The sequence below is a fragment of the Nyctereutes procyonoides genome, unplaced genomic scaffold (genome assembly GCF_905146905.1).
Source record: "Nyctereutes procyonoides isolate TBG_1078 unplaced genomic scaffold, NYPRO_anot_genome, whole genome shotgun sequence".
NCBI lineage: Eukaryota > Metazoa > Chordata > Mammalia > Carnivora > Canidae > Nyctereutes > Nyctereutes procyonoides.
The window spans coordinates 50,365,796-50,389,224 of NW_026575133.1; the positions used below are offsets into that span (position 1 = coordinate 50,365,796).

Consider the following 23,429-nt stretch of genomic DNA (forward strand, 5'->3'; position numbering starts at 1 on the left):
GAAGCAGGCTCCACACAGGGAGCCCAACGCGGGACTCGATCCCGGGCCACCGGGGCTGCCCAGAATACACCTTTTTAAATGCACATAACATTTATAAAAATTGACCATGTACTGAGCTAAAAGCAAGTTTCAGATGTCAAAATATTTAATATTTAAAATCATAATTACTATATGTTCTTTGACCATATATAGTTAATATACAAATCAATAATAAAAAGGTAATCTAGAACACTCCTATATTTTAGGAGATTTAAAAATATATGTGGGGTGCCTGGGTGGCTTAGTTGATTAAGCATCCCATTTGTGATTTTGGCTCAAGTCATAATTTCATGGGTCATGAGATCAAGCTCCAGTTGAGCTTTAGTCGGGGAGTCTGCTTGAGATTCTCTTCCCTCTGCCCCTCCCCCCACTCACACACTCTCCTTACCTCTCTCTAAAATAAGTGAATCTTTAAAGTATATATATTATATACACATATATACATACAAACACTTGATACCTACTCTGCTGGCTGGCTGGCTCAGTTGGTGGAACAGTTGGTGATTCTTAATCTCAGGGTCATGAGTTCAAACCCTACATTGGGGCTGGAGCTTACTTACCTACTTACATACTTACTTACTTTATTTATCTATAGATTTTATTTTATTTATTCATGAGAGACAGAGAGAGAGGCAGAGACACAGGCAGAAGGAGAAGCAGGCTGATGTGGGACTCAATCCCTGATCCTGGGATCACACCTGAGCTGAAGGCAAACGCTCAATAGCTGAGCCACCCAGGCGTCCCTGGAGGTTACTTAAAAAAAAAAAAAAAGTATGTATGCACATACACACACACGTGCATATACGTACTTGATAACCAATGAGTCAAATAAGAAATCACATTGAAAATTTGAAAATATTTTGAGCTGAATGAAAATGAAAAGTAGTGCATATTAAAGTTTGAGGACAGACAGCACACCAGGCAGGACTGGGCTTGGGGCTAGAGCCTGAACCTTGTGGCCATGTCAGCAGATACTCACTGGTTGACAGCTTCTGCTGTCTTCTGAGAGGAATTTAGTTATACTTGACCTTAAAGTAACAGGATGGTCCGAATTAAGTAAAAGAGATGCCATCCACAAAGAGTTCTTCAAAAATTTTAATCAAGTATTTGGCTTCATGTCCTGAGTCTGCCTCTCTCTGCCTCTCTCTGTGTCTCTCATGAATAAATAAATAAAATCTTGAGTGCCAGAGACACAGGCAGAGGGAGAAGCAGGCTTCCATGCAGGGAGCCCAACGTGGGACTCAATCCTGGGTCTCCAGGATCATGCCCTGGACTGAAGGCGATGCTAAACTGCTGAGCCACCCAGGCTGCCCTAAATAAAAGCTTTAAACATAAAATAAAATAAAAATAAAATCAGTGCTTAAATACAAATTGATTTAAACTTGGGGGAAAAAAACAACAACAATTGGGGGATGTATCTAAAGCTGTGTTTAAATTTATAGTTTTAAATACATATACTGGAAAAGAAGAGAGGCAGAAAATCAGCATCCATCTCAAAAGGTTGACAAAAGGATAGATAGTACTTTAAACCTAAAGGAAATAGATGGAATAAAATAAAATGTTAAGAATATTAGTTACAAAATAGGAAAGAAATACAGAGGTAGTAATACCAAAATGTGCTTGTTTAAAAGGGTAATAAAATTGATGGATCCTTGGTAAGATTTACCAAATAAACAAGATAAGACAAAAATTACCAATGGTAGTACAGAAAAATGTAGACATCAGACCCTATAGACTTTAAGAAAATAAAGTAAATTTATACCAATGAATTTTAAAACTTAGGTAAAATGGACAGATTCCTGAAAAATGTAGCTTATTCAAATTGACACAATATAGAAAATCTTTTTTTTTTAAGATTTATTTATTCATTTATTCATGATAGACACAGAGAGAGAGAGGCAGAGACACAGGAGGAGGGAGAAGCAGGCTCCATGCCGGGAGCCCGATGTGGGACTCGATCCCGGGACTCTAGGATCGCGCCCTAGGCCAAAAGCAGGCGCTAAACTGCTGAGCCACCCAGGGATCTCCAGAAAATCTTAATAATTATATGCCTACTAAGAAATAGGATCTGTAACTTAAAATCTTTCTAGGAAGAAAATGCCAGGTGAAGATAACTTTACCAACAAATGTACCAAACATTTAAGAAAGAAACAACACCAACCTTATACAAATTCCTCCTGAGAACAAAAAAGAAATGCTCCCCAGCTCATTTAGTGAGGCTGTTGTATAACTATGATACTAAAATGTGAAAGGACATTATTATATCTATATAATAATCCTAAGTAAATAATCCTAAACAAAACATCAAGAGATTCAAATTAACAATATACATAAAAGAATTATGCCTCCCAACCACGTTGATTTATTCCAGAAATGTTGGAAGATTTGGCATTCAAAATTCAGTCAGTATATAGTAATGTAAGATCTTTTTTTTTTTATTTTTTTTTTATTTATTTATGATAGTCACAGAGAGAGAGAGAGAGAGAGAGAGAGGCAGAGACATAGGCAGAGGGAGAAGCAGGCTTCATGCACCGGGAGCCCGATGTGGGATTCGATCCCGGGTCTCCAGGATCGCGCCCTGGGCCAAAGGCAGGCGCCAAACCGCTGCGCCACCCAGGGATCCCTAAGATCTTTTTTTTTTTTTTTTTGTAAGATCTTAATAATAGTGGGAACTGGGTGGAGAGTGTATGGGAACTCTATAGTGTCTTCACAACTTTGCTTAACATCTAAAACTATTCTTAAAAATTTTCATTTAAAACTGTATAATTAAAAAAAAATAAAATAAAACTGTATAATTCACTGCATTATAAAGGAGAAAAGTCATATCTTAGTAGATGTAGAAACAGCATTAAGAGTCATCATTCTTTTGCAATAGATATGTTAAACTCAGCTTACAAAGGAATTCCTTAATTTAACAAACATATCTATAAAAGCCTGTTGCAAACATCATATGGCAAAATATTGAAAGCTCTCCTTAGTGACTGGGAACAGACAAGAATGCCAGTATCAATACTTCTATACAATATCCTATCAGAAGTTGCACCCAATACAATAAGGCAGTAAAAAAGCAACATAGGGCATAAAGATTGGAAAGAGAGAAACAAAATTGTCATTATTTATAAATGATGTGATTGTGTGCAGAGAACACTTAAAAGAATCTATAGATTGTTAAAATCAACAAATGCATATAGCAGAACTGCTGGATACAAAATCGATAAGCAAAAATTATTTATATTTCTATTACCAGCAACAAACAAAATGAAATCTTAAAAGCATGCCATTTAGGATATCCTCCATAACAACAAATCTAGCAAGTAATGTGTGATACCTCTGAACAACAAACTATAAAACATTATTAGAGAAATTATTTTTTATTTATTTTTTTAAAGAGGTTTTTTTTTTTTTTAAGATTTTATTTATTTATTCATGATAGACACAGAGAGAGAGAGAGGCAGAGGGAGAAGCAGGCTCCATGCCGGGAGCCCGATGTGGTACTCGATCCCAGGTCTCCAGGATCACGTCCTGGGCCAAAGGCAGGCGCCAAACTGCTGAGCCACCCAGGGATCCCTAAAACATTATTAGAGAAATTAAAGGAGATCTAAACAAATGGAAAGAAATGTTCATTAATATTTGGAAACCTCAGTATTGGGCAGCCCTGGTGGCGCAGAGGTTTAGCGCCACTTGCAGCCCAGGGCATGATCCTGGAGACCCTGGATCAAGTCCCACGTCGGGCTCTCTGCATATCAAGATTTACTATAAAGCTAGAGTAATTATAATTATTAATTCAAGGACAGATGAGCACTGAAACAGAACAGAGAACCCTGAAACATCACAACATATGTGGACACTTGGCTTACACCAGAGGTGGCACTACCAGTAGTAAGAAAATGTTGTATTTTTAATAAGTGATTTGGGGATATCAGAAAAAATTATACCTGACCCATATCACATTTCAAGCCCCAAAATAATTTCCAGATGGATTAATACATTCAAATATGAAAGGCAAAACAGTAAAGCTTCTATTCTAGAATTTATAATATAGAATATCTTCATGGCTTTGGGGTAAAGGACAATTTCTTAGTGCGGACACAAAAAGCACTTACCATACAGGAAACTATTAATAAGTTGGACTACATTAAAATAAGAACTTATATTCATCAAAAGACCCTATTAAGAATGTGAAAAGACAAGGTACAGGGTGGTAGAGCATATCTGTAACACAATCAACAAAGAGCTCAGTTGCAGAATGTGTAAAGAACTGCAGGTCAGTTAGATGAGACTTGAACAAACACTTTACAAAAGAGAATATCAAAATGACCTGAAAAGATATGAAAAGATTTTCATCCACATTAGTAATTGTGAAAATGCAAATTAAAACCACAATGGATGATTCTGTACATCTGCTAGATTGGCTAAAATTAAAGGTGAATTACAGATAACACCAAATGGTGGCCTGGATGTGTAGCAACAGGAATGCTCATACACTGAGTGTAAATTAGTATGTCCACTCTAGTGTCGGTAATGCCAAACTGTTGTCCAAAGTTGAACACCTACATATCCAATAACTGAGCATTCTAATTCTAGGAATATACCTCACAGAAATAGCAGCAAGGAGAAATGCATCATAGCAGTCAAATTCAAAATAGCCAAAAAATTGGAATCAGACCAAATGACCACTGACAGTTAAAAGGATAAATTGTGGCATATGTATATATAATGGAATTGTATACGATAATGACAATGGACTACAACAGGCAAAACACAGATCAGTCTTACAAACATAATGTTGAGGGGCACCTGGGTGGCTCAGTGGGCTAAGCGTCTGCCTTTGGCTCAGGTCATGATCCCAGGGTCCTGAGATTGAGCCCCACATCAGGCTCCCTGCTCATCAAGGAGTCTCCTCTCTCTCCCTCTTTCCACCTCCTGCTCATGCTCTCTCTCACTCTCTCTCTCAAATAAATAAAATCTTTAAATAAAAAACATAATATTGAGGGCAGCCCGGGTGGCTCAGCGGTTTAGTGCCGCCTTCAGCCCAGGGTGTGATCTTGGAGACCCAGGATTGAGTCCCACATCGGGCTCCCTGCATGGAGCTGGCTTCTCCCTCTGCCTGTGTCTCTGCCTCTCTCTCTTTTTCTGTGTTTCTCTAATGAATAAATAAATAAAATCTTAAAAGAAAAAACAAAAACATAATGTTGAGCAAAAGAAGCCAGACACAAAAATATATATTTGATTGTTCCAATTACATAAAGTTCAAAAACAATGAAAACCATGGTGTTTGTGGATCCACACACACTTACATGGTAAAACTATAAAGAACAGCAAGAAAGTGATTTCAATACGGGTCAAGAGAACGATTTTCTTTGGGAAGAGAGAGATTATATATCTGTATTTTGTACTTTTCTTTATGTTTCTCCTACTTGACAATAAAAAAGTTTTAAAAGTTACAAACCTATAAAAACATGAGATTTTTGCAGGACTTTTTAGAAGCTGGAAAACAAATGAATGAATGTTCCTCACTTGGCTGATTCAAGAAAGCTGAAGTAATGGGGAATGCTGAGTTCCAGCATAGAATTCTCAAAAGGCAAAGGAATTGGTAGTAGCAATTTCTAGATTTGGGGACTGTGGGTTGTGGGGAGGAGGGAGATGGTCACTGAGTTGAAATGAGACTAGATGGAAGCTATTTGAAAGGCAATTACAGGGCGTCTGAGTGGCTCAGTCGTTGAGCTTATGCCTTTGGCTCAGGTCATGACCCCGGGGTCCTGGGATCAAGTCCTACATCAGGCTCCCCACAGGGAGTCTGCTTCTCTCTCTGCCTGTGTGTATCTCTCATGAATAAATAAAATCTTAAAAGAAAAAGGCAATTAAGTCCTGGTTGTTACTGGGTAACTGCCTCACCTCCAGGTCTGGAGGTTAATCTCTAAAAAAAAAGTGTAAACCAAAGAATTTCTGGATTAGGGGTACAACTGAGGATGTCAGTGCCGTGCCCGAGACATGTGAATTAAGTGGCCATGTATATCCTCAATACTGATACAGAGAACTCCCTCACAAAGTCCCACTCTGATCACTTCTGATAAAGCTGTCCACTCGGCAACTTGGAGAGCCTTGTAGGTCCCCATTCTCAGCCACAGCAGACTCCTGGGATTACATCAGGAAAGTCTTGAAGAGAATCAACAACACAAACAGCAAAAAGCAATGTGAATGAAAGTGAGATTCTGAAGAGAATACAAAACTGAAAAAGGGAAAGACTATAATATCTCCAAAAAGATGTAGGAAGATAGTAACAAAAATTAAACAAAAAATATACCTCTCTTAAGAGATTTGTAGGCTCTTCATTTTGCCCTTTGTTTTGGTTCCCTGTTTTCAGTGTCATTTGTTTCCCAAACAGTATATTTTTCTTTGTCTAATTTTATTTGCGTGACTTATGGGGGGACAGGGTATGTTGGATGACAACAAATGTGAATTAATGTAAAACTATAGACTTTTAAGAAATGGAAAATGCTAACAAGAATTCTGTAATTTAATACTGTCATGCTACCAAGGATGTCTCTTCTGAGCCGATAAAGATAGTAGCCTGCTTCTCTCATTGCATTTCATTTTGGTTTTTTTTCTCTCTTCCATGTCAACTTAAATTTCTCTTGCCATATTTCTATCTTCATCTCCTTGTTTCTTGCTGTCTCTTCTCCCTGAAGATCACTACATTTCCAGCTATCGGAAAGGTATCCGGCTAAAATGTGCTAAGAGCTTAATACCCGCTGTCTGTCTCACCACAGCCTATTAATTTTATTAGACCTTTTTAGTTGTAGTTGAATGATTTCAGAGAGGCTCTCCATCCTCCCTTTCTGTTTTAGTGTAAATGCTTTCTTTGTGCCTGCTGTATAACTCTGCAGAATATTGAGAGCTGAAGGGGCAAGGAAGGGGAGGCCATGTTTCTCTTTCTGACTTTTGAGTGTGGTCACCTGGTGCATGCCTGGACCTTGGCTTCATGTGTGAGCTGTTCCCTGAATCTTAGATGAGAAAAGGCCATACAATGTTGTGGTAGCTTTTTTAGAGAAGCCTCCCCCACCCCCATCATAACTGATATTGCACAGTTGTCTATGGTAGGAAGTAACTCACTGGTGTGTGAGTAAGTGAGGATTATAGAATGAAAGCAGCCCTCACTAAACTGAGGAGAGCTAGCTGTATGTTTGCCTGCAGAAGACAACTGCGTGAATCATCACTTGCCCTTTGGCAGGCCAAACCCTGCATCCTGAGGTGGCCCACAGCATTCTCAGAAGAGATCTTTGCTGTAGCAGCTGTCTTTGTTGACATGTGTATGTTTCATTCTTTGCTGTGCTCTGCATTTCAGAGGCCACAAAGAAGTCCCTACCTCTCGTAGGTCCATCCAGTCTGTCTTTGTTGTGACCCCTCAATTTTTTCATCTTGTTTTCCCGCTTAGGTTGTTTTTTTCTCTTGCTCCTTAGAACTTTCTGGGATTTTTGTTTGTCTAAACAAACTTAGGCCCTGATTTCCTTTTCTAAAACAACCATTTCTTTAACTTAGAAAGAGACTTCATCCTGCATTTTTATCATCTAACCTGTTAATACATTCTTTTAACTCACTGATTCTTTGTATTGAAGGAGGCACTACAGTTCGAAAGGAGATCATCAAGAATAAAATCAGAGCTATTGGGAAGATGGCACGGGTCTTTTCAATTCTGCGGTAAGGATAAATCTGTCATTACAGTGTGGGATCAAGGCATTTTGAGAGACAATTAGAAGTTGATTTCAGGACAGTTTTTTTTAGAATTGGAGTTTGGTATGATTGGATAGGTCTTCAGAGCTGAGTGGACACTGAATCTAACCGATATGTTAAAGTGACTAGAAATGCTTTGGCAAACATTCATTGGGCACAAGCTTAGATGTAGTGAATGCAGTGACTTACTGTGGATTCTTGGAGCCAGATTGCTTGTGTTCACATCCTGGCTCGACCTCTTCTTAGCTCTGATTTTGAGCCTCAGTTTCCTTGTCTATAAAAGTGTGATAATAACAAGACCTACTTTACACAGTTATTAGGAGGATTAAATGGGATGATATATGGGAAACATTTAAATAGTTCCTGGCTATTGAACCTGCTGGTTGTTTAAAATTGGAATATTTACAGAAAGCATCTTTTTCTTTGGGTCAGGGAAGGGGTAGGAAGAAGGAGAACCTGTCCTCCATCTCTGTGCATCTTAACTTCCCTTCTAGTATCTTTGAACTGCTGAGTGGTAGACATCCTGGCATTAATGTAGGGCTTTCACCTTCCTTTGCAGAGAAGAGAGTGAGAGTGTGCTGACTCTTAAGGGCCTGACTCCTACAGGGACACTCCCTCTAGGTGTCCTCTCAGGAGGAAAGCAGACTATTGAGACAGGTGAGTATGAGAAATACTCCTTTCATGGAAGATGTGCTCCCATACCCAGCAGTCAACAGAAAATTTAAAATTAGGGCTTCTTTCAATAAATGATATTAGAGCAATTGGATATCCATGTGAGGGGAAAGTGAATCTTAACTCTTCTCTCTATATACAAAAATTAACTCAAAATGAATTATAACTTAAACATAAAATATAAAACAATAAAACTCCCAGAAAAAAATATGGAGAGTATTGAAGTAGATAAAGAGTCCTTAGGGCACAAAAAGTAGTAACCTTAAAAGAAAAAAAATCAATTAAATTTCATTAAAACTGAGAATTTCTATTCACAAAAATATATGATTAAGAAAGGGAAAAGGCAAGCCATTAACCGAAGGAAGATTTTTTGCAATATGTCTGTCTGACAAAGGGCTTAAATTCAGAATCTATAAAGAACTATAAACTCTAGAAGAAGAATACAACTACACTTTATGCTTCACAAAAGAGGGTATCAAAATGGCCAGAGAGCATATGAAAAGATGCTTAATATAGTTACTCATCTGGGAAATAGACATTAAAACCACAGTGAGATACCATTATATTCAGCAAAATGGCTAAAATTAAAAATTCTAGGGCAGCCCTGGTAGCCCAGCGGTTTAGCACTGCCTTCGGTCCAGGGTGTGATCCTGGAGACCCAGGATCGAGTCCCATGTCGGGCTCCCTGCATGGAGCCTGTTTCTCCCTCTACCTGTGTCTCTGCCTCTCTCTCTGTGTGTCTCATGAGTAAATAAATAAAATCTTAAAAAAAAAAAAATTCTAACAATACCAAGTGTTGGTGAATTTGTGGAGAATAGAACTATATACATTGCTGCTGGGCATGTAAATTGGTTCAACCACTTTGGAAAACTGTTGGGCAATAAAGCAAAACATTATAGTACCCTAAAACCCAGCAATCCCAGACCTCGTATATCAAGGAGAAATAAGTGCATATGTCCACCAAAGGAATGGCATAAGAATGTTCACCATAGCTTTATTCATAATAGCCCCAAACAGGGGGAAAAAACCTAAATGTTCATCAATAGCAGTATAGATAAATGTGTTCTGTTTATACAATGGAATATTACACATCAATGAAAAAATTATAGATACATGCAAAAACATGGTTGAATCTCACAAATGTTATGGTAAACTAAAAAAGCTAGGCACAAAAGGGCACAGACTGTGTAATTTATAGGATGTTCAAGAATAGACAAACTAGGGGCACCTGGGTGGCTCAATTGGTTAAGCATCTGCCTTCAGCTCATGTCATGATCCCAGGGTCCTGTGATTGAGCCACATATTGGGCTCCCTGCTCAGTGGGGAGCCTGCTTCTGCCTCTGCCTCTGCCTGTGCCTCTGACCCTCCTTTTGCTCGTACTCTCTCTTGCTCTGTCTCAAATAAATAAAATCTTTAAACAAAAAAAGAAAGGGGGCACCCCGGGTGGCTCAGCAGTTTAGCACCGCCTTCAGCCCAGGGCCTGATCCTGGAGACCTGGGATTGAGTCCCATGTTGAGCTCCCTGCATGGAGCCTGCTTCTCCCTCTCCCTGTGTCTCTGACTCTGTGTGTGTGTGTGTGTGTGTGTGTGTGTGTGTGTCATGAATGAATAAATGAATGAATGAATGAATGAATAAATAAATAAATAAATAAATAAATAAATAAATAAATAAAATCTTAAAAAAAAAAAGGAAAAGAAAAAGAAAAAAGAATAAGCAAACTAGCCAAATGGTATAGAAGCAGAATGACACTCTGTTGGGAGAATATTGACTCAGAAGAAGCAGAGGGGACTCCTGGAGTAGTGGCGATGCTGTATATTTCACTATCTGGGTAGTAGTTACATAAGTGTATTCATACACAAAAACGTATAGATATTGGTGCACATGATATGTCTCATGTATTTTTTTTAGTTTTTATTTATTTATGATAGTCACACACAGAGAGAGAGAGAGAGAGAGGCAGAGACATAGGCAGAGGGAGAAGCAGGCTCCATGTACCAGGAGCCCGACGTGGGATTCAATCCCGGGTCTCCAGGATCGCGCCCTGGGCCAAAGGCACGTGCTAAATCGCTGCACCACCCAGGGATCCCCTCTCATGTATTTTTTAAGATTTATTTATTTTAAAGAGAGAGAGAGCACTTGAGCCAGGGGACAGGTAGAGGGAAAGGGAGAGAGAGAATCTCAAGCAGACTCCCTGATGAGCGTGGAGCCCATGTGGGGCTCGATCTCATGCCTAACTGAGAGCATGACCCAAGTGGAAATCAAGAGTCAGACACTCAACTGACTGAGCCACGTAGACACCCCACTTAATGTCTTATTTTTGGGTGTTAGAATTTCTCAGAGAGGGAGTTTGCCTCTGCCTGCCAGCCATATCCTATTCCAGTGCCACAGTCACCTACCTATCCAGTCAGTGTCAGTACTAAAAAGCTTATGGATGCTGACTTGTAAGGAGAGGGCTTTATGGAACCCTGCAATGAAGAGATCAATGTTTGTCAGAATAGACAGATGTGGTCAAGCAAGGCAACTAATTCTAGGCACAAAAACTGAAGTTGAAGCATTCGCAACTTAAACTAGACTTTCACTGCTTTTATTGGCCCCTTATTTTATTACATTGTTTCTCTTTTTTTTTTTTCGTTGTCATACCATAACTTATAGGAATCCTTTGCTTTTTGTGGAAAATCCACTGATATTAATAGGAACAAGCCCCTTTTTCCCCTTTCCTTTTATAGGATTGAATTGCTCCTTCTCTTTCAAATTAAATACTGGAATATTAGAGTTCAACTATTTGGAAGGAGGAATGAACATTTTCTCCTTGGAAGTACATAACTATTTTCTTAATTTCTTTAGTTTCATAGAAAGGATCAGTAAACTACTTCAGGTTGAAATTTTTTCTCTTAAACAAATGTGCAGTTTCTTATAAACAAAATACTTCCATTACTTTGTTTGGTAGTTAGTCATGGGAGCTACTCTGAGAGTACTTCTGACGAGGCAGGTTGGAATTAGTAGGAAACACCATGGATAAGGAAAAAGGGAATGTCTATAGCCTTACTTGAAAAGTTTTAGAAACTTGCTGATCCACAAAGTTGTTGTTTTAATCTGTACCTTGAAAGACCAAATCTGGGATGAAGAATGAAGAGAATTGTATGAATGTGCTATTTGGAGATTTGTTTATGATCTTTGGTCTGCCTTTTGTTCTCAGTCCCAAGTATATAGTTTCTCTTCATTCCTAATTGGAATATGAGTGTTTTAATAAAAATAGCATTTTTATTGATACTTTTGAAATTGATAGATGTCTTCAGGAATGCATAAGAACAAAACTAAAGTTGGAGCCAGCTTTTTAGAGCTTCTTATGTCTCATTGACAGAAACTGAATTTATTTTGTCGTTTTCCCATCACTCAGTTTTACAGGTTCACTGGCAAACTGGAGCATTAGCTAAAAAAGACCTTTTATTGTTCTGGTAACTCTACTTGGAGAGCTTTCAACCAACAATATCCCATATGGCCTTATGGGATTCATTCATTTATGTCTTAGCTTGTTCCAAGAGGGATTTGAGTAAGTTACAGTGTATATATAACACAGTGAAGTAAAATAAATATGCTTGGAATTGGAGCACAAAGGAAAACAAACAAACAAAAAGCCAATAGAGAGTCACAGATTTTACTCCCAAGCTTCCTAGTACCGAAATAAAGAGGAGTGCCAAGAACTGAATGAGATTCACAAAGACCATAAAATAAGAAACAAGTAGATAATAAATTGGACTACATCAAAATTAACATTTGTGCTACAAATGAAACCATCATCAAGAAAGTGAAAAGACAGGATGCCTGGTTGGCTTAGTGATTGAGCATCTGCCTTTGGCTCATGGTGTGATCCCAGGGCCCTGGGATCGAGTTCTGCATTGGACTCCCTGCAGGGAGCCTGCTTTTCCCTCTGCTGATGTCTCTGCCTCTCTCTGTGTCTCTCACGAATAAAAAAGTCTTTTAAAAAAGAAAGTGAAAAGACAACCCATAGAATGGGTGGAAATATTTACAAATCATACATTTGATAAGGGACTGATATCTAGAAAACAGAAAAGAACTCTTATAATTGAATAATAAAAAGACAACCCAATTAAAAAATGAGTAAAAAAAGTTGAATAGACATTTTTCCAAAGACATGCAACTGGCCAACAAGCATGGGAAAAGTTGCTCAACATCATTAGATATTAAGGAAACACATCCAAACAATGAGATACCACTACATACCACACCCAGGATGGCTGTGATCACAAAGACAGATAGTAACAGGTGTTGGTGAGAATGTAGAGAAATTGAGACCTTCTGGTACCCTGCTGGTAGAAATGTGAAATGGTGAAGTATTTTGGAAACCAATCTGGCAGTCCCTTAGATCAGTAAACATCAGTTGACCTTATGACCAACCGTTCCACTTGTAGTTGTATACCCCCCAAAATGAAAATGTATCCACACAAAGACTTGTTCACAGCAGCATTTTTCATTAGAGCCAGTAGGTGGAAATGGCCCAGATGTCCATCACCTAATGAGGTGGCTATTCACACAACAGCATACTGTTCAGTCATAAAAAGGAAGGAATTACTGGTTCATGCTTCAACATGACTAAACCTTAAAAACATTGTCATTTTCCCATCATTACGCTAAGTGAAAGAAGCCAGTCACCAAAATCACCCTCTGTGCAATTGCATTTATGTGAAATGTCCAGAGCAGGCAAATGTGCAGAGACAGAAAGTTGATTATTGGTTGGCTCAAGGATTAAGGGGAAGGGATATTTGGGGTGATGAAAATGTTTTAACCATAGATTGTGGTGATGGTTATACAACTCTAAATATATTAAATCATTGAACTGTACACTTTAAACAAGTGAATTTTATGGTATGTGAATTATATTTCAGTAAAGAAATATAATAAATAAATATATATAAATTAAATATAAACAAACCAGTTTCTCAGGTTTTTTTGTGACTGTTTCCTATAATGCCCCTTAATGCAGGCTAGTATCTTAAAACTCCGTGCAAAAAGTAATTCTAGAAGGACTCAAAACAGTGTAATACTAGTACACATTTTACCACATAGCTTTTAAACTCTAATTAGACCAACAACCTGTATACAATTTCAGGCTGTGCTTTGTTCTTCCACTTTGTAGCAGCAGCAGTGATGTACTGCTTGAAGGCACTATCATTTTCTTGTAAAAGTTTATTTGTTCTATTCCAGATTAGGAAGGGTGTAACATTGCTTTACCACAGGCCCACATATGGTAGACAAATTCAAGCACTCGATAAGTTGATTCCAAGTTTCCATTTTTCACATTGTGACAGGAGGTTGTCAGTCCTCCCAGTTTCTCCTCTCTTGTTATATAAAACCTCAGAAACAGCAAGCTCATTATTTTTCCCTGACTTCTTGTAAAAATTTGTTACTGCAGGAACTGAGAGGGTTTCTCTAATAGGATCTTTCTTGCTACAACCTGTAACCTTTTCATATATTAGGGTTTTTACTGTTTTAAAAAGATGATGCAAGGAAGTTTACCTCCTGGCACTAATTTTTAAATTGCTTCCTTTCCCATCACTGAAGGAGAAGGCTCTCTTAGTAATTGACCCACTCTCCTGCACAGTGAATGGAAGCCATGTATGGGTTGGAAATGTCAGCTTCTGCTAGATCTCTAATCCCAAATGGTACATGAATTTGTATCCGGTATTGAGTAGTTTTATGTCTTTGCCAGTTTAGTATTCTACCCCTGGACAAGAAATAACCACTTACTTATAACCCATTTTTCTCTCCTTCCAAATGCTAGTCTGTTATTCAAAGGCCATTCTCTTTTTATTAGGTAATTAAAAAGGACAGTTGGACCCTACCCTACATAAACTGCTTAAGAGCAGTAAGAAGTAGTCTTAAATAACCATTGAATAGGACCCAGCAACAGCTCATTGAATACCATCTGAGCTATTAGAAACTAAAGAACAGTTGTAATGTTAAATTACTTGACTCAATTTATTTTGATATGTGAATGTCAAGACGTAAATTAGCAGCTGGCTATTTAAAAATGAGAAAAGCAACATAACTCTTGGTTTCTTATAGTCAGCTTGACTGACCTGTTGTCTTAGCTATAGATGCTATTAGCTAAAAAAGTTCCCATGCCACCTGAAATGTTAAAAGTATCAGAAACTCTCCCCATTTCACGTTTTCTCCCCAATTTAGTTTTTTGTAGTAATCCTCACTTCTCTAACTAGTTGACTTTTATTATGGATGGGAATAGGCTGAGGTGGGAGCCTGGGATGTCTGTGCTGGCAGCAATGCTGTTGGTTTACTCACTCTTTTTCTGTCTTCATTTTTGCATGCCACTGCTCCTGCCTCTTACAGCCACAGTAGAAGCGGTAGAGGCCCGGGAAGGTATGGCCATATTCCTATGATAGATGTGATCATGTGTCTGTCTACTAGTTTTAAGAGCTTTGTCAACATCTGAAATCTTCTATTATTGCATCACCAGAAATGTAACAGTGAGAAAAGGAATAAATATTTCTAGGCATGCTCACAAAGTGTTTCTTTTGTGTCCTGTATTTATGTTAATTTAAATTACCCTCTCCACAGCTAAAGGCCTCTCTGGGCTCTATCAGTTTTAATGCAATGGCTGAAGCTTAAGCAACTGGTCATGAGGAATCAGGTAGTTTAATCCTGTAGCCCTTCCAGAGAGAAGTGACTTCTGTGTGATCACTAGAGACTCAAACAGGTCAGCCTCTTTATCTAATGATTCTGAGGGATATCCAGAGCAGAGGCACAATTGGACAAGGATTTAGTTGGATTCATTTCTGAGGTTGCCCTAAGGCAGTTAGGCTAAATAATCTGTTTCTATGAAAACAAATTTCAAGTAACAGATCATCTATGAATCCAATAATGGAAATCATTGGGATTGATAAACTTGTGTTATTAATTTCATTGTTTTGTTAAGTAAGGTGGGTTCAAAATAGGAATGCCTTTCCTTGGTGATACAAAAGTTCAACTAGAAGGAAGATATCCAGAAGCTCTTTTTTTGATGCCTTTTAACTTATATTCAGCCCCTGGTTGTACAAGAGAAAAAGCTGTCCTTCTAAACAAAAAGATGAGCTCTTTTATTACTTTTTTTTTGGTCAATATGGTGTTTGTGCTAAAGTCAACTACTCTGTTGAACTTGTTCTATTATTCTAGTGTTGTTTCTTCTCTTACATTAAGCATGTTTCAGGCCCATAAGAAACTCTTTCTCAAATGTATTGAGGTTAAGAATGAACTTAGCCATTTGTCAGGTATACTTAGACCATGATTAATTTTATTGAGCTTCTGTGAAAATTAACTTTCTCAGTTTCGATGGCCTTATCGGCCTTAAGGAAGCAGTAGCTTCAGATGAGGCTGATTCAAATCAAGTCTTGCATATTACTTTCACCAGACATGTGCTCCAACCCTTCTTTGGTTTTCTCTACGAGGTTGCTGTATGCTAAAAAAACTTTAAGCTTGTTGCTTTGTTGTCTAAGCAAGCTCCTCCCTTTCCTGTTTTTCTGTAGCCATCAGAGGGTTTTCGCTTCAGCACAGGATCCGGAGTTTTGAAGAAGCCCGAGGCCTGGACCGAATTAATGAACGGATGCCACCCCGAAAAGACAGCCAGTACCCTGATGGGCCAGTGAAATTGGTGGCTGCTGCACAACCCAATGCTGCGCATAGGAGCGACAGGGGGAGAAGAGCCAATAATGACACAGAGCCCTGCTGTGGCACAGGTGGATCCAAAACCTAAGAATGAATTTTATTTATTTATTATTGGAAAACAAAACAAAACAACTTTAACAACTTAAACTTGGAGGTGCATTCATAGTTCACTCTGCATTTATGCTGTAAGAAAGGTGACCATTTTATAAATTGTTTTTAATTTATGTTTAATATATATAAAAAATACATGTTTTGTTTTTCCTTTTTTTCCCCTAATTTTTAGGAACTGATCTGATTGTCTGATACATATGTGAAGTTTTGTGCTACAAAGGAACTACAACTACAAAGTTTTGTGCTTCCCCTAATAAAAGGGCCTTGGAAACCTCCACCCTGGGTTTCTGACTTGAACTAGCCAGCCTTTTCTCTTGTTCTTTTGGAAGGTGATATCTTTCATTTCAGACTAATAAGACTTTTTCAAACACAAGAAGGTGTTTTTCTTTTCCCTTTCTACGGGGTGCCATTGAAAAGATTGTTCAGATTTCAGTGGCTAAAACTTCTCTTCTTATGGAAAACTTGATTAGAGTAGAACTTCTAAGTGAATAACCCAAATCCAGTGATTTGAAGGCCAAGGAGAATGTTTTCCATATAACCTACTTTCTTTTGGACTTTCAGTTCTTTTAATATGTTCTAGTAAAACAAAATAAAAAGCAATGAGGGATTTTCTTAGAATTACTCAAAATTTCTTCTTCCAACCATGGCATAATTGGTTTAAACTTCCCTTAGAACTTGGGAGTTTTCTTAACTGTTCCCAAATCCTTTTGCTTTGATTTTTGAAGCCCAGGTGATTTACCCAACTGCAAAGGAAGCTACGTATCTAAATACTTTATAAATGCCCTCTATAGAACTTTTGACAGTAAGAGGTATTTATGTCTTTCTGTGCAATTGCATCAGCTGTTGTATCTGTTCTCCCCATTGTCCTTCTATTTTTCTATGTCAGCATTTCAAAACTGACTAGAGTAAAATGATCCTCTTGATCCCCTTATGAATTTGAAGTCTTTCTAAAGGGCATTGGATGATGAGGATTTCCTATTTTCTGTATCAATTACTGGGATGTTTCTCCATCTTTAAACACTCATTAGGTTGAACTGTATGTCAGTCTCCATTAGCATATTTTGGAATACAAAAAGTATTCAGACACAGTGTTTGAATAGCCTTCTCTTACTTTTTCAAGTAACAACCAGTGAGGCAAAGAAATTTTGGTGATCCTTGGGCTCCCATTTTTGGTTTAGTCTGGTCACAAGTGCCATGTCATAATTCTCACTGGTCAGCTTTGCAGTGAATGTGCATGTCTGGGCAATACTACACCAAAGTGATTATTAACAAAATTCTTAGTATCATTTGGGATGTAGGAGTCCAGCATTGAAGCAAGTATCTCAGACGGTAATACTTAATGTTGTAAGCTTTAAGGACACCAGAAACCTTTCTCAAAAAACAAAAAAAAAAAACAAAAAACAAAAAATCCACACCATTTCACTAAAATAATGAGGATTTAGCCCATCTATCTCTGTTTTCCTATACCTTTTGCTATCAGTTCCCAATTTATGACAGAGATCAAAGCATTTTAGGGCTTGGAATCTGGTGACATGTATTGCTCTTTCAATAATAAAAAGATAGGAAGGAGATGGAGGAAGGAGATAGAAGACCTCTTACTGGCTTATGAGTAAAACCTGTGAAAGGAGGGAGATAAAGCCATGAGTAGTTATCTTTTACTGATCATCATTTATTTATACTCAAAGAGGGAATTCATCACCTGAATAGCCTCATGCTCCTCCCTCCCCCAGTCCCACTATAGAAAGGACCACTGTTTTGGAAATCTCACCTAATATGAAGGTCAGTCCACATGACAGATTTGATGGATGGGAGTCCCCATCCCTTTCTCCTTTTCTCCTATCTGAGGCTGTTATACATACATAACCTGCAGGTAGAAACCACTCTTAAGGGCTTCAATCAGCAGGCAAGTACACTGAAATAGTTATTGAAAATCTCTATAAGCAAAAAAATACTGTTCTAGTAAAAAGGATAGTTATTTAGGAATGTCTTCATATCTTCTCAAAAACAACTTATACAGTAAAGCAAGTCTTCTTGACAGAGGCATGGCAAAAGACCTATAAATACAGAGAACAAACTGAGGGTTGCCAGCAGGAGGGAGGGGAGTGAGGGACGGGCAGAATGGGTGAAGGCAAGAGGGAGATACAGTCCTCCAGTTATGAAGTACATAAGTCATGGGAACAAAGGCACAGGATAAGGAGTACAGTCAATGATACCATAATAACAATGTAACAGGCCAAGATGGTAGCTACACTTGGGGTAAACATAGCATAATGTATTATCTTGTCATATTACTTAACTTGTATATCTGAAATGTAACATGTGTCAACTATACTCCAAGGAGGAAAAAAAAAAAAGGATGTATTTTATAGGTACCCTGTTAGCTGTTAAGGGATCAGCCAGAAAGATAGGAAGTGAGGATTCAAGAAAATCAGAGTGAGTTTATAATAAAGTGACAAGGAAGTTAGGTTTGAAAATTCAAATTCTGTTGAGTTCTAAAGGCAAAGATATTTCTTATGTTCTGTAGAAAGTTGGGGTGTGTGTTTCAACAGTTTAGAAAATTGCGTATAAATGTGTGTCTGTGTGATACAGGTAGCTTCTGAAAGTAAGACCAACAATCTATACTTTCATCTGTATTTGCACCTATGACTCAAGATGGGTTTAGAAGGCCTGAGCCTTGAGGATCTATCTACCTACCAGATAGATTATGATAGGTCTATCACTATCTAGATATCTATAGATTACATCTATGGATAGTGATATCTATAGATAGTGGTAACAGACTGTGATAAAGTGATAGTAATAAAGACTGATAACAGTACTTTTTCTTCACTTTAGGCTTCATTGGAGGGTTTGTTTGTTTTCAAAGATTTTATTTATCTATTCATGAGAGACACACAGAGAGAAGCAGAGACAGGCAGAAGGAGAAGCAGGCTCCATGCAGGGAGCCTGATGTAGGACTCGATCCTGGGACTCCAGGATCACAACCTGAGCCAAAGGCAGATGCTCAGCCACTGAGCCACTCAGGCATCCCTTACATTGGAGGGTATTTAATATGTTTTCAAATATTTTAATCTAAACAGTAGCTCCCAAGATGGCTGGTTACCTGTTCTGGGTTTCCCTTAGGCCATCATTTCAAACACTTTAACTGCTGTCAGAGCTCTGCTGTATCTCCATTTTCAAAGCCTCTTCTATTTTATTAAATCTTACCCCCATGTTTTAAAGATACTAAAAATATTTTTCTCTTGTTCTCTACTTTAAGATACATAGAGACCTTATTTTCTTCAATTCCTCTCATCTAGGAGGAAAAAAACCCACTTCTTACATCCGTTCCCTAGACATGTTGGAGGACATGTCTATTTTACTGAAATATAGTAAGTTTTTGTATATTTTACTGAAATATCATTTAAAAACTAATACTTCCAAAGGACCAGTTTTTCTTTTTTTTTACATCTGCATCATAGGAAATTTCAAACTGATCAGATGACTTTTTTTTTTAATAAAAATGTAAAAACTCATCTAACACAAGCTTAAAATATACGTCCTTTTTAAATCTCTGTGTTCTGAATATTTAGAGCTAAAACAACCCAATAAGCCAAGGGTGTGTGTGTGTGTGTGTGTGTGTGTGTGTGTGTGTGTGTTTAATGGCATGCTAAAACAAAAGCAGCTTCAGTTTTCTTTTAAAACCTCAAGGCAAACACTCGGTTAATAGGGACAGACATTGCTGTTTCACTGGCCTTTTGTGACTGGATACTGACCTGCAAAGTGAAAATTATGAATCGCCCTCCGATGGGCTTGATCTGGCTCCTTGTGCAGGGGTAGAAGAATCAGATTCTCCGGGAATATCAGTATTTCTCCTATACTTCTATCTATATTTACATTGTCTTTTCTGTTTCTACACAAACAGTTGCAATTCAGTGAAGCAAGTTCTTGTCAATAGCAGACAGACATCCTAATAACTTATCCTAATAACTTAGGTATGACTTCCTGACACTGTTCAAAATAGGAAAAGAAAAATCCTTTTATTTGTTTTGCCAACATAATATTATTATTCAATGTCATTAAGGAGCAAGGGTGGGATTTCTTAAAATCGGATAACTTTGGGGCCTTTCGGCTTTGTCATTGTCCCATATATCCTCTTCTCAGTAATTTTAAAATACAAAGTTTGAGGCAGCTGCTCTTCATAAGAAAAATAATATAAACCATGCTTACGTGATATATAGCTGGGCTTACATGGTCATTACTAAAGAGTCTTTCCAGCCTCTCAGAAGGAATAAGGCTAAAATCGCTTCCCTCCACCCTCCTGTTTTATGTATATAGTGTAGCTGATTGCCAGAATTTTTGACTATTTTATCTATAAATATAAAATTCAAGCTCTTGAGAATTAACTAAGTTAAAATGGTTTAGGAAGAGCTTGCCCCAGATTGACTAATTTATAAACTTTTTCTTCATATTAATTATCAGGTTTTTTCTCCAGTTTTTATATTGAAAATTATTTCTGAACCCATAAAGACTTGTTAAGACAGCATTCTAGAATCCCCAATATTTATTGTAGTTGTTATAGTAACAGTGGAACCTAAGTGTTTTTCAGACATTATTCAGCTTTTTATACCTAGGCAGAAACAATTTCAGAGGGAAGGTAAACCCAAAGCCCCAGTTTGGGAATGAGGTTCCAATTTCCTAAATCATTTGTGGTTATAGTGATGGATACCATCTTGTCTGGCACCTGGTCCACATCTTTCCCAAACCCTCTATAAGAGGGAGTAGAGGAGCCTGGGAGACCTCATCAAGAGCCAGAGAAGGGTCTGAATGACCTGGAGGGTAGCTCCAAAGCACTATGTTGCTACAATTCCTCTTCAGCAGTAGTGTGATCAAACACTCATAGGAAAGTCAGAAGAAAGAGCAGATGTGTATAGAGGAAGAAAGTTGTGTAGTCGAAAAACAGGGCTGTTACTCTTGAGTTGTGCAGAGAACTGTGTTAACAGTAGAGCTTTGTGCCGTTGCCAGAGTGTGAAAGAGGGAACCTGTGTTACTCTGAGACTCATCACCTGCCCTGCCTATGTCTAGCCAGCCAAAGTGAATGGGGCCAGGCTTAGCTGCCTTCATCTATGCAGTCACAAAGGTAAAGATGATACTGGCGAGGATATTCCCTCCCGGGAGGCCTTGGCCTCACGCCCCAGCAACCTTGGCAAGACTTGCTAAATAACACCTTTGTCTGGGACAGGGTTATGCATCTTCCCCTCTTCTACACCCTCATGACAAGTCAAGGTGGCTTAAGATCAAGAAGCAAGGACAATGAATGTGGACCATCCCTCTGAGCAACTCTAAAGTAGGGCCATGCACACTGCCTTCCTGTAAGTTCTTGCCCCAATCCCGTTCACTTCCTTGACATCGCTGTTTCCAAATAACATTTTGTGGGGGGTTTTTTGCATGTTAAACTGAAAGTGCATGTAATAGGGAGGAAGCCTACCATAGATTTTTATTTGCGGCAATAAAGATAGGTTTTTTGTGTCAGAGAACCTTTTTGAAGATGTCATCATGAATGCCTTACTTTTCCTTTCTTAGCGCACTGTGACCAATAGTATTTTTCCCAATGGAAATGTTAGCAGGCATTTTCCAAGAAAGCATCCCAGTTTTGCTTCCTAAATGAGGTGGTCAGACATAAATTAGCTGGTAATGTCATTTTTTAAAAGGCCTTTCTGAATGATGGATCATTTGCCTATGCTGAGAGATTATTTGCTTTATCTTGCTTTTGGTTATGTGAAAGAAAATGGTGGAAATGTTATTTATTGGCAGAAATTAACAAGTCTTTTTTGTGATCAAGAAATTAATTTGTTAAAACTTTCTTATTGTAAATTGGAAGTCATCTTAAAAAAAAAACACTGTTAAAATTAAATGATAACCTTATTGGCTTCCTGTGTCTTTATTTCCTGGTAGAGGCACTTATATTTGGCTCTTACCCGTTTAATAATTCCATAAATCAAAGGAAAGTCTGGTGTTTGATGTCTGGTCTCTGATAAAGGAATCTCACAATAAAAAAAAGACCTCTTCTTTCCCTTACCTCTTCAGCCCTTTCTTGAGTTTTAAATAGGCTCTGGTGACTGCAGTGTTGCCTCTCCCACTCAGAATCTACTGCCTTGCCCCACTCTCTTCCCCCGGCACTCTGCCTACCACTAACTCATGTTCCAGTCCCAGCTCCTCCTGTGGCTTTTCTGGCAGAGGCCACTACTTGTAGGAAAGGAAGAAAGAATGGAATGTCTTTCTTCTTTAGTTTTTATCTATCTTACAAAAGATAAAAATAATTTTTATTATAGTAACTTAATAATTGCAGATGATCCTAATAATAGGCATGAGTTCTATCTTGGGAAAAGTCACAGGAGCCAGAGAGGCATTGAATATGGGGCTGGACTGACAAGAAAAGGAAGTATAAGACCAGCCTTTTGATTCCTCCCCAAAGTAAAAATAGCATGAGGTGCTGTGGATTCACAAGGAAAAATAAGTATTGAGGGGAGAGAAAGCACCCAGGGTCCTTAGGATAAATATATCAGAGGATTTTATCAGTTCTGGCAGAAGAGGCCAGACATCAGGCCTCTTAAATCCAGGCCTTCCCAGGCCTGAGTAAGGTAATTTCACTGCAAATATAGCCACAGCAAGGGCCACAGAGCAGTTTACAGGCCAGAAAACAAGCCCAGCTTTCTAATTTCAAATAAGCTGGGTATGCATTTTGGGATCTTTGTTATCCAAATAGTGTCCTGACTTAGCAATGTCCTTATACCTCAGCTAAACCATCAGTAAAATGAGGCAATGTTTGCCCTTATTTCCAGAGCTGTGAAAAAAGTTATTTAAAATCCTGGAAATTAAGAACTAAAGTGCAAACTCATATTTACCTCCCATTACATGTAGATTCAATCCCTACCTTCTTGCCTGCTGTATGTAATTATATGGTCTTCCTGGGTTTTCTATTGTGACATGCAGGTTTTAGAAAGAATTAATTTTGGCCCAGTAGATTAGTAACTTAATGGCAAATTAGACAATCTTTTTAATGTTGATGCAGTTTAGGAGAAGGTTCGTCATAGAACTCAAGGAGGGGAAGACAAGGTTATTCTTTGTTTGGAGGCCAGTAGACATCGTGAAGTGGTGCTCTGGTCGACAAATCAGCCCTCTTATCTTATCTGTTTACCTGTGCTAGGGAAGAAGGTTGA

The 23,429-nt window shown here is 38.2% G+C and overlaps 1 protein-coding gene across 4 annotated transcripts in view; it reads left to right on the forward strand.

Annotated features, from left to right (window-relative positions):
• The window catches only part of PPP3CC (protein phosphatase 3 catalytic subunit gamma), a 109,565-nt gene extending 87,431 nt beyond the window's left edge, over window positions 1-22,134 (forward strand). Inside the window, exons 11-16 of one of the 4 annotated variants that reach the window (XM_055346397.1) lie at window positions 6,729-6,755; window positions 7,656-7,737; window positions 8,330-8,427; window positions 14,809-14,838; window positions 15,981-16,190; window positions 16,403-22,134. In XM_055346397.1, coding sequence (XP_055202372.1) covers window positions 6,729-6,755; window positions 7,656-7,737; window positions 8,330-8,427; window positions 14,809-14,838; window positions 15,981-16,190; window positions 16,403-16,422 — 467 coding nt within the window. In that variant the 3' untranslated portion in view covers window positions 16,423-22,134. The remainder of the gene's footprint in view (window positions 1-6,728; window positions 6,756-7,655; window positions 7,738-8,329; window positions 8,428-14,808; window positions 14,839-15,980; window positions 16,191-16,402) is intronic. The other 3 variants (XM_055346399.1, XM_055346398.1, XM_055346400.1) reach the window with 3 other exon arrangements.
• Window positions 22,135-23,429: the final 1,295 nt, after the last annotated feature.